The 12,160-nt window shown below is 41.4% G+C and overlaps 1 protein-coding gene across 1 annotated transcript in view; it reads left to right on the forward strand.

Annotated features, from left to right (window-relative positions):
- The window catches only part of SNAP23 (synaptosome associated protein 23), a gene marked incomplete at its 5' end in the record, with an annotated part of 37,440 nt that overhangs the window by 8,632 nt on the left and 16,648 nt on the right, over window positions 1-12,160 (forward strand). The window contains 4 exon segments of the mRNA NM_001134128.1: window positions 7,613-7,683; window positions 8,753-8,794; window positions 9,210-9,258; window positions 11,035-11,152. Of these exon segments, the coding sequence (NP_001127600.1) occupies window positions 7,627-7,683; window positions 8,753-8,794; window positions 9,210-9,258; window positions 11,035-11,152 (266 nt within the window).

Below are 12,160 nucleotides of genomic sequence, written 5' to 3' on the forward strand. Positions count from 1 at the left end.
ACCTGTAATCCCAGCTACTCGGGAGACTGAGGAAGGAGAATCACTTGAACCCAGGGGCAGAGGTTGCAGTGACCTAAGATTGCACCACTGCACTCCAGCCTGGGCAACAGAGCGAGACTCCATCTCAAATAAAATAAAGTAAAATAAAAAGTGAGACTCTGTCTCAAAAAAAAGTTGTATATAGCCTATACTTTATATCATCAACTTTAATATTCAAATTTAGCCTTGCAGATGGAACTATTAATATTTAGTAGCTATTACTTTCAGCTGCATTTACATAAATGTGACTCATATTCAACATTGTTACTTTCCTTTTGTTTTCCCTACTATTTATTTCCACTTCCGTAAAAATATTAAAATAATGGCTAACATTGAACACTGGCCATGTGCAAGGCATTGTACTAAGTACTTTGTGTAGATCATCTCTTTTTAATCTTCACAAAGAAAACAAAACTATGAAATAGAATGTTATCCTTGTTTTACAAATACAGAAACCGAGTTTTAGTGTCGTTAGGTAATTTCCTTGGGGTCACACAACAAATACATTGTGAGGCTGGAATTTGTATGCTGGAATTCCCACTCACCCACTGTGCTATCCTGCTATAAACAGAAGTTTCCTCTTGCTGCAGATGCATTGGTTACCATGGAAGTAGACTTCTGTCAAGCCAAAGAGAATGCCGAACTTAAAAGTACATAAATAAACCCTTTGAGTGTAACTCATTGAGGAGCTTTATTGTGATTAATTTTCAGAGAAGGAGTAAGTCAGGAAACTAATTTGGTAGAATATTTTAGCTGCAAAATCCTTGTTTACCAATATAAAAAGAATTATCTTATAAAATCATTCTTTGCAGGACCCTGTGAAATTTATGTTGATTTTTTTTTTTTTTTTTTTTTCAGACCGTCTTGCTCTGTTGCACAGGCTGGAGTGCAGTGAGTCTTGGCTCACTGCAGCCTCTGCCTCCCAGGCTCAAGCCACAGATGTGCAGTACTGCACTCGGCTAATTTTTGTGTTTTCTTTTTAGTAGAGCTGGGGTTTCACCGTATTGGCCAGTCTGGTCTTGAACTACTGGCCTCAAGTGATCCGCCCACCTCTGCCTCCCACAGTGCTGGGATTACAGGCATGAGCCACCACGCCTGGCCTGATGGTGATTTAAAATGCTCTTTCTTCATTACTTCTTGAGTAGCTCTCCAGTTTTACAAATGAAGCCACATGGATCTTCCAAGGCCTTATTTAAATTCCAGGGCCTTTTTTCTGTGTATTTCTTTCCAAGAAGCTTATTTACTTTTCCTTTCTTCTTTTCTTCTCTTTTCTTTTACTTCCTTTCTGCTTGCCTTTTTTTTTTTTTTTTTTTTTTAAGACGGAGTCTTGCTGTTGCCCAGGCTGAAGTACAGTGGCATGATCTCGGCTCACTGCAACCTTTGCCTCTCGGGTTCAAGCAACTCTCCTGTCTCAGCCTCCTGAGTAGCTGGGATTATAGGCGTGCGTCACCACGCCTGGCTAATTTTTGTATTTCTAGTAGAGACGGGGTTTCACCATGTTGGCCAGGCTGGTCTTGAACTCCTGACCTTAGGTGATCTGCCCACCTTGGCCTTCCAGAGTGCTGGGATTACAGGCGTGAGCCACCGCACCTGGCCTCTTGCTTGCTTGTTTTCTTATCTCCTCCCTTCCTCCCTCCCTCCCTTCCATTTCTTTTCCTTCTTTCTTTTCTTTTCTTTTTTTTTTTTTGAGACAGAGTCTTGCTCTTGTCACCCAGGCTGGAGTGTAGTGGCATGATCTCGACTAACTGCAACCTCTCCCTCCCGGGTTCAAACGATTCTCCTGCCTCAGTCTCCCGAGTAGCTGGGACTACAGGCGCCCACCACCACACCTGGCTAATTTTTGTATTTTTAGTAGAGATGGGGTTTCACCATTTTGGCAAGGCTGGTCTCGAACTCCTGACCTTGTGATCCGCCCACCTTGGCCTCCCAAAGTGCTGGGATTGTAGGCGTGAGCCACTGTGCCCGGCCCATTTCTTTTCTTTCTTTGGGGTCTTGCTCTGTCAGGCAGGCTGGAGTGTAGTGGGGATCATGGCTCGCTGCAGCCCTGAACTCCCAGGCTCAAGTGAACCTCCTAACTCAGCCTCCCAAGTAGCTGGGACTGCAGGCACTGGTCACCACACCTGGCTATTTTTGTTGTTACTTTTTGTGGAGACAATCTTGTTGTGTTGCCTAGGCTGGTCTCAAACTAGCCTCAAGCCGTTTTCCTACCTCAGCCCTCAAAAGTGCCAGAGTTACAGGCTTGAGCCGCTGCGCCTAGCCAATAGACTTCTTTTCATTTTCTAAATTAATGTAGATTATTTTCAGCTTCTGAAATACTAGAAGACAGTTGAAAACCATGATTACTCTGGTCTTTCTATTTCTCCTTCAATTTAACTGTCTTATTTGAGTCTGTAGAAGAGATAAAATTTCATGGTCTTATAGAAAACATCTGAAATTTTGAAATGAGCCATCATATAGGATTGCTTGGCCTATTTTCCAATATTCAGCAGCTCTCATATGATCTATTGTTTGTTAAGGGGGCGGTGGATACAGTCAACAGAAAGAATCTTTTTTTTTTTTTTTTTTTTTTCCGGAAACAGGGTCTTGCTCTGTCGCCCAGGCTAGAGCACAGTGGTGCCATCTCGGCTCACTGCACCCTCTGCCTCCCAGGTTCAAGTGATTCTTGTGCCTCAGCCTCCTGAGTAGCTGGGACTACAGGCATGCGCCCCATGCCCAGCTAATTTTTTGATTATTTGTAGAGACCAGGTCTCACTATGTTGCCCAGGCTGGTCTTGAACTCCTGGCCTCAAAGCAGTCCTCCTGCCTTGGCCTCCCAAAGTACTGGGATTACAGACATGTGCCACCACTCCCAGCTCCAGAAAGACTCTTTATCAGACCATGAACTATATTTAATTTGCGAGTAGATCCCGACTTGAATAATCAATCTGCTCTTTACTGACTCAGCCACCTTGGGTAAGTTACCTAAACTGAGCCTTAGTTTCTCCATCTGTAAAATAGTATAATGTAGATAATGATGTAGATAAATACTTTGTAGGGTATCTGATGCCTAAGAGGTACTCAGTGAACTTTTCTTTCCCTGCCTAGGTTTAAATTAGAAAAGAAAAAGGTCAAATTAGGAGTCTTTTAGTAAGCCCAAGTGAACCATAGCATGAGAAATAGGGTGTAAAAGCACTGAGAAAAATCTTGCATTTTCCTCTGAAAGGCACACAATTAGCATAGTATAAGCTCCCAGCAGCACTGGAAAAATGACACAAGTATTTAATAGATTAGATTAAATCTGAGAAAAGTACGTTTAATGGCATCTTTGTATCAACTGATGTTTTATTTTTCATCCCACCCCACCAGTTCTCTTTTCTATAATATTCTGGATAACCTTTTCCTGATTCCATAAGGAAAATGTCTGCAGAGAATAATAAATATGAGTAAGGCTATGTAGCTAATTACAGGTTACATTCTCTCTGACCCACCTCAGCAAACTTACAAAGACCAATAAGAACTTGAGGAGTATTATTCCTTGTCTGTCTTTGTCCTTCCCCTTACAATTCTACTTTGACTCTCTTACTTTCATATACAGTTGACCCTTGAACAACATGGGCTTGAACTGCGTGGGTCCACTTATAGGTAAATTTTTTTTTCAGTAAATACAATCAGCCCTCCATATCAGCAGGTTCCACATATACAACCAAATGCAGATAGAAAATATGGTATTCAGCCAGGTATGGTAGCTCGTCCCTGTAATTCCAGGACTTTGGGAGGCCGAGGTGGGAGGATTGCTTGACCCCAAAAGTTTGAGAAGTTTGAGACCAGCCTGGATAACATAGTGAGACCCTGTCTCTATAAAACAGCTTAAAAATTAGCCGGGCATGATGCATGCACCTGTAGTCCCAGCTATTCAGGAGGCTAAATGGGAGGATTGCTTGAACCTGGGAGGGCAAGGCTGTAGTGAACCTGATTGCACCACTGCTCTCCAACCTGGATGACAGAGTGGAGCCTTGCCTCAAAAAAAAAAAAAAAAAAAAAAAAAGAAAGAAAGAAAAGAAAATACGGTATTCATGCATGCAAAACTCCCGTTTACAGAGGGCCGACTTTTGTATCTGCAGGTTCCTCAGGGCCAATTGGTATCCACAGGCAGTCCTGAATCCAGCCCTCTGAGGGACGGCCACACTAATCTTGTGCTCAAAACCCTCAAGAATACAGAGTAATCTTAGGCAGCTGCATCCTGGCGTCAGCATGCCAAACTTGGGAGTAGATATCTGTTACTTGTCTTGCGTGTTGTCTGGTCAGGGAAGAAAAAAAAATATTAAGCAGAACTTTGAGTTCACATGGAAAGGATGTGTCCTTCAGAATGACCTCACTGCGATGTCAGGGGTGATTCCTCACGTTATCCATCTCCCAGTTATATCTGCTTTCTTTTTTCTTTTAAAGAAGGCAGCACAGAGGTCAGGAGTGCATTCACTCCTAACTCTGGAGTTTTGCTTTTTTTTTTCCTAGGAAGCTAGCAAAGACTGACTTGTAATTGGCAATAATCACCTCTAGGAATAGAATTACAAAATTACATAATTTGTGATATTTGGGCTTTCTTACCCCAGAATGTCTCCTGACCCACAGGATACTATATCTGAAAACCTCACTAACGGTGCCTTTTCCAGGCACTAATGGATTAGTGTATATTATTTTTCATATTTTCTTCTCTGTCGGGCATTGAGGAGTTATACATGACAGGAATAGATAACTTCAGAGCATTACTGCCTGGGAAGGGCAGGCTTTGGAGAGGTATCTCGGTTGGGGCTTTAGGAAGTGATGGAAAAGCATGAGGCTACCTGGGCAGACGTGGGGTATTATAGAAAGGAAAGGTGTGTAAAAGTGTGGAGGTGAGAGGGTAAAAAAAAATCTCCATTTTCTTTTTGTAGTTGCAAATAGGAAAGAGTGACAAAAGAGGAACAGTAGCATGGACATGTGTATGTATGATAAAGCTTAAGACTCAAACAATTAGCAAATTAATAAAATACATGATTCCTTTTATGCTTGTATCTAATGAATGATATCTTTATATCTTGATTATATCTTAGTGTGGAAACTTTTTGCCTGAAGCACAGTCTATGGCAAGCAAGATAGAAACCTAAATTTGGAACTTAAAATACTTTTTTTCATGAGCACTAAGGGCTTTAATCAAGGCTCAAAATCTTTTTTTTTTTTTTTTTTTTTTTTTTTGAGACGGAGTCTTGCTCTGTCACCCAGGGTGGAGTGCAGTGGCACAATCTTGGCTCACTGCAACCTCCACCTCCCAGGTTCAAGCAGTTCTCCTGCCTCAGCCTCCAGAGTAGCTGGGATTACAGGCGCTCACCACCACTCCTGGCTAATTTTTGTATTTTTAGTAGAAACGGGGTTTCACCATGTTGATCAAGCTGGCCTCGATCTCCTAACCTCGTGATCCATCCACCTCGGCCTCCCAAAGTACTGGGATTACAGGCGTGAGCCACTGTGCCTGGCCCTCAAAATCTTAAACCATAAAACAGCTATGACAGTAGAATTATAAACAGGGCCGGGCGCGGTGGCTCAGGCCTGTAATCTCGGCATTTTGGGAGGCTGAGGTGGATAGATCACCTGAGGTGTGGAGTTCGAGATCAGCCTGGCCAACATGGTGAAACCCCATCTCTACTAAAAATACAAAAATTATTGGGGCGTGGTGGTGCATGCCTGTAATCCCAGCTCTTTGGGAGGCTGAGGCAGGAGAATTGCTTGAACCCAGGAGGCGGAAGTTGCAGTGAGTCAGGGTTATACCACTGCACTCCAGCCTGGGCAACAGAGTGAGACTCCATCTCAAAAAAATAAAAAAAATAAAATGATAGTAGTGGTTCAACTAAAAACAACTGAAAAGATTTAAATTTTTTTGTTTGTTTGTTTTTTGAGATAGGGTCTTGCTCTGTCACCCAGGCTGGAGTGCAGTGCCATGATCTTGACTTACTTCAGCCTCAACCTCCTGGACTCAAGCAATCCGCCCACCTCAACCTCCCCGGTAGCTGGGACCACAGGTGTGTGCCACCATGCCCGGCTAATTTTTGTATATTTGGTAGAGATGGGGTTTTGCCATGTTGCCCAGGCTGAACTCCAACTCCTGAGCTCAAGCCATCCACTCACCTCATCCTCCCAAAGTGCTAGGATTCCAGTCATGAGCTACCACGCCCAGCCAAAAGTGACTGAAAAGATTTATATGTGATCATATCATACACTTGCAATAGCAGTTTTTGGTTTGTGGCTCTAGTGATTCTTTGCTAGCTTTGTGCTACTGTTACATGCAGCTTTGTTTCTAAGAGCCACGTAAATACTTTGAGAGTACACCCTGTTTTTCTGCTTATTTGTTCATTCAGCTATTTTTGGAGTGTCTACCATCAGATCCTATTAGGTGTTAGAGATACAAAGATAAAATCTCTGCCTTCTAAGAATTCAGTCCAGTACATTCTTGGGGAATTAGGTTTTCTGCTTATCAAAGAGTATATCCATGGCAAGGTTTCTCACCTCAAATTGACATTTTGGGTCAGATTATTCTTTGCTGGAGGGCTTTCCTGAAGAGTGTTGTAGGATGTTAAGCAGTTTCCCTGCCTCTACCTACTAGATGCCAGTAACCAGCCCCATCACCTGGCCCAAGTTGTGACAATCAAGCAACTCCAGACATTGCCAGATTCCTGGGATCAAATCTGTAATAAGAACCAGAGTTTATCTGTGTCATTGACCGTGAGTTTTGATAAATGAGTTTTGAGAAAATTCATACAAAGCTAGCAGATGTAACAAAGAAGGAACCTAGATCCATTGCACAATGCTTGTTATTACTCCACATGACTTCTCAAAGAGGAATTAGATAACAGCCATGCTGAGTAACACCTACGAAATGTTTTATTTTTTAGCTTGGATGTCTCATAGACATATAGGAGAATAATTGTTTGGTTTCTTAGGGACTCCACTAAAACAACAAAACAATATAAGCCACTGGAGGGAAAGAGTCTAATGCATAATAAAAACCTTAGTCTTTTCCGAGCTGTTTGTTCCAGCATTTCCCTTTTCTTGTTAAGAGTGAAAGTATTTTCTCCAATGAGTATCCTGGACAACTGGCATATTTAGAAATGTTTCCTGTGTTCTTCAGGCACATAACTTCAAATTTTGTTACTTTACTAAATAGGACTTTTCTTCACTTACTGCTTTTCCATGTTCAGACAACACATGAAGAACATTGAACAACCAAAAATTCACTTTAATAGTCTTTTAATGCTTGTTTTCCAGTAGTGCCTTGCTTCTCTAAGTAGAGGATCCACTTTCCTGTTGGAAAGAGCACTTCCCTAGAAGTCTTAAAACCTGTATTTTAGGTTCACCCTTGGCACTCTTATTAAACATTTCATTTAGCCTCTCTCCGTCTTGATTTCTTTACTTGTGGTAGACTAATAGATATAGAAAGAGGTTCTTTTATCCTGTTTTCCTGATAAGTTCCTAAATTCCATAAATCTACACTTCTTGCTCACACAAACTTTTATATATCCTTATTCTTATACAATATCCACATTACCATTTCTGTGCCTAATAGAGTTTTGATTCATCATGGATAATCTGTCGTCAGAAGAAATTCAACAGAGAGCTCACCAGATTACTGATGAGGTAAATGTTTTACCTAAAATAAGTAAATAATTCTATTTCAGTTTTCATATTGGAGGGGTGAGAGAGCCTTCTTAGGGACCATTTTGGCCTCTTCCTAGTCCATTAATATCAAAGAACACATTTGCTCCTTAGTGCCATTGCTGGTTTTTATTTTCTTTTTAACTCACCAGAAAACTAAAGTAAAAACAATTTGTATGATTTTTATTTTTTAGGTAATTATTAATATTACTGAAGTGCAACAAAGATACTCTACTATGTATTTGAGAAATGCTAGACTTCTATTTAACAATTTCCTAATATCTGTAATCTACTTAGATTTCTACCTACATTAAATTTTTATGACTTTATAAAATTTTTATTCCCATGAACTTCACCATCCAAATATTCTCTCTTTTTTAAAAAAACTTTTTCTTTCAACATCACACTGGAAGTCCTTACACATTTTCTCTTAAGGAGCACCTGAAAATAACTAAAAATGTAGTGATCAACTTACTTTTTTTTTTTTTTTTTTGAGACGGAGTCTCACTCTATTGCCCAGGCTGGAGTACAGTGATGCAATCTCGGCTTACTGCAACCTCTGCCTCCCGTGTTCAAGCGATTCTCCTGCCTCAGCCTCCCGAGTAGCTGGGATTATAGGTGCGTGCCACCACGCCCAGCTAATTTTTGTATTTTTAGTAGAGACGGGGTTTCACCATGTTGGGCAGGCTGGTCTCGAACTCCTGACCTCGTGATCCGCCCACGTCAGCCTCCCACAGTGCTGGGATTATAGGCTTGAGCCACCGCACCCAGCCATTGTTTTGTTTTAAAGGGTAGGATAGGCTGGCAATTCTTTTTGTTTTTTCCTTTAATGGAAACAGTCTCACTATGTTGCCTGGGCTGGTCTTGAGCTCCGGTACTCAAGAAATCCTCCTGCCTCTGCCTCCCAAAGTGCTGGGATTATAGGCATGAGCCACTGTGCCCGGCCTGAGCTGGCAATTTTTAAAGATAGAATAGCATCATGAATTTGGCCTGTGATCAGATTTTTTTTTCTACATATTTTGGAATGCTAAAATTCTGTGTTTTTTCCTAGTCTCTGGAAAGTACGAGGAGAATCCTGGGTTTAGCCGTTGAGGTAAGAAAATGTTAGTCATCAACTTAAGTATAGAAATTTATAGGAGAGATCCTAATACTTCTGGCTGGAATTAGTATTAAAGGGTAATGTATCAATATGCTTTATTATTTGAAATTAACAGTTGCTGAAATGTGAAACCATGCACTAATGGGAATTTTCTGTTTTTCCCTTTGACAGTATTGGAATATGACAGGGAAGATGAATTCACTATGAGTTTGTGACTTAATTATTTTGGGGGGCTGCTATGTTAAATTGTGTTAGTTTAAGAATACTAGTTCTGTCTGTAGCTCTAATCCTCTGAGAGCTTGGGTTTCTAAATTATTCTGTCTTGCTATTTGTCAGCTCTTGTAGGTTTTGTTTCTGTTGTTTTTGGTTTGTTTTGTTGTACTATCAGCTTTTTCCCCCCTTCTCTTAGTCTCAGGATGCAGGAATCAAGACCATCACTATGCTGGATGAACAAAAGGGTAAGTTAAATTATTAGCAGAAATTCTTAATTTGACTATGATGCCAAAAAGCCCTATCAAATTAGCCACATACAAATTTCAGCCTTTGGGAGAGCCTTCCCTTTGTAAAATAAGAATGTTATGTTTACTTCGTGTCTTCTGATTTGAATTATATATCATGTTCACTGTCTATTTGGGATGGCGGGAAACAATGCCCAACTGTATATACCAAGTATGTGTTAGGCCAGCATGGCTTATTTTGTGTATTGGTTATATGTGCCTTAGACATTATGATAGTAACGTAGCTGGGATTACAGGTGCCCGCCACCATACCCAGCTATGTTTTTCTATTTTTTTTGGGTGGGGAACGGAGTTTCGCTATTTTTGTCTATTTTTGGGGGGTGGGGGACGGAGTTTCGCTCATGTTGCCCAGGCTGGAGTGCAATGGCGTGATCTTGGCTCACTGCAACCTCCTCCTCCTGGGTTCAAGTGATTCTCCTGCCTCAGCTTCCTGAGTAGCTGGGATTACTGGCGCCCACGACCACACCCGGCTAAGTTTTTGTATTTTTAGTAGAGATGGGGTTTCACCATGTTGGCCAGGCTGGTCTCGAAGTCCTGACCTCAGGTGATCCACCCGCCTTGACCTCCCAAAGTGCTGGGATTACAGGTGTGAGCCACCATGCCCGGCTTTTTTTTTTTTTTTTTTTTTTAATTTTTATTTTTTGAGACAGAGTCTTGCTCTGTCACCCAGGCTCGAGTGTAGTGGTGCAATCCCAGCTTACTCCAGGATCCTCTACCTCCCACGTTCAAGTGATTCTCCTGGCTCAGCCTCCTGAGTTGCTGGGATTACAGGTGTTCGCCACCACACCCAGCTAATTTTTTGCATTTTTAGTAGAGACAGGGTTTCACCATGTTGGCCAGGTTGATCTCGAACTCTTGACCTCAAGAGTCACTTGATCCACCCATCTCGGCCTCCCGAAGTCCTGGGATTATAGGCGTGAGCCACCGTGTCTGGCCAGACATTACGATATTCTTACATCACCCTCAGAAATCAAGTTCTAAAACAGATCTAGATTCAGGTGTGCTTGGAAACACTTGAGTTGAGTTGGCCCTGAGTAATCAGGTCTAGTTTTTATTACTCTTATAATAGCCCTCAGGTTTTGAACCTGTTATAGAAATGATGGGGATTTGACCTGGTCAAAGTACCCTTAACTTGGTTGTAAGGATGATCTCTAAATAACCGTCCCTTGGTCTTACTATACAAGATTCTTTTTTTTTTTTTTTTTTGAGGGGGAGTCCCACTCTGTCATCCAGGCTGGAGTTCAGTGGTGCAATCGCAGCTCACTGCAACCTCCAACTGCCAGGTTCAAGCAATTCTCCTGCCTCAGCCTCCCAGGTAGCTGGGATTACAGGCACCCATCACCACACCCAGCTAATTTTTGTATTTTTGTAGAGATGAGGTTTCACCATGTTGGCCAGGCTGGTCTTGAACTCCTGACCTCAGGTCATCGCCCACCTCGGCCTCCCAAAGTGCTGGAATCACAGGCGTGAGCCACCATACCCAGCCATATACAAGCTTTTTAGAACAAATTTTTCCACAGCAAGAGGCTAGGTGCCTCCAGATCAGTACGTGAAAGATTGTTATCATGTTGAATTGCTTCTAATACCTTTTGACATACTCACTGTGGGGAGTTATTGGTAGATTCAAGGTTGAAGTTTGCTGTTCCATAATAATAGCATTTTCTGGTTGACACTGTGAATGGAACACAAAGTGTTAACTTCACAACTTATTCTTAGAACAACTAAACCGCATAGAAGAAGGCTTGGACCAAATAAATAAAGACATGAGAGAGACAGAGAAGACTTTAACAGAACTCAACAAATGCTGTGGCCTTTGTGTCTGCCCATGTAATAGGTGAGTTGATAAATTAAGATGGTTTCAAAATAAATAATGAGAGTACCCCACCTTCTCCCACCAGCTAAGGTCAGAAGTATGACTGGGCTGAATGAGGAACTCTATTAGATAAATCTAAGTTATCTCTCCTTCAGGCAGATTAAGCTTTTTGTGTAAATACTGCGTGTTCACTGAAAACTGTGCCTTATATTTGACCAATCCTGGGATCAAGTCCAATTTCAATTTGTAGTAATATTTGAAGTAATATACTTCCTAAAAGGTTAGGAAGTATAGGGAAATGTATATCTGGATGATGGAGAGCAGGATGGAGTTATTTTCTTTTCCTTTCAAAGGAGGAGTATTAACAAAATATATATTTTGTGGTAGGCACATGAGGGATGGCCAAAAGAGTAGAAGAGTTGGGAAAGAATGGCAAAACATAAAAAATACATAAATCTAATGTTAGATTATATGATAGTGACCAAGGCTAGGTATACAGAACTGATAAAGGTTGGGTTGGAGAGCATCTTATAGAAGAGGTAGGATGTGGATTAGGCTTTGAGTGATTAGAAGGATTTGGACGAACAGGGAGGAACAGTGAGGGCATTTCCTATGAAAGGTTCAAAATAAAGATTAACAAGGAGCTTGACTTAACTGAGCTGTGTGACTCATGTAGATGAGAAGTGGAAAGTAAGATATAAGTAGGTAGTAGAGGAACTTGAATGCTAAACTAAGGAGTTGACAGATTGGAGTGGAGTATAAAAAGAAATGACAGTATCTGGACATTGAATGACTGTACTCACTGCTGAAAGTTTTGTTTTTGTTCTTTTTCTGAGACAGGGTCTCTGTTACTGAGGCTGGAATGCAGTGGTGTGATCACAGCTCACTGCAGCCTCTCTTTCCTGGGCACAAGAGATTCTCCCACCTTGGCCTCCTAAAGTGCTAGGATTACAGGCATGAGCCACTGCACACAGCCAAAGTATTTTTTTTTTTTTTTTTTTGAGACAGAGTCTCACTCTGTCACCAGGC

This window comes from Pongo abelii, chromosome 16, assembly GCF_028885655.2.
Source record: "Pongo abelii isolate AG06213 chromosome 16, NHGRI_mPonAbe1-v2.0_pri, whole genome shotgun sequence".
NCBI lineage: Eukaryota > Metazoa > Chordata > Mammalia > Primates > Hominidae > Pongo > Pongo abelii.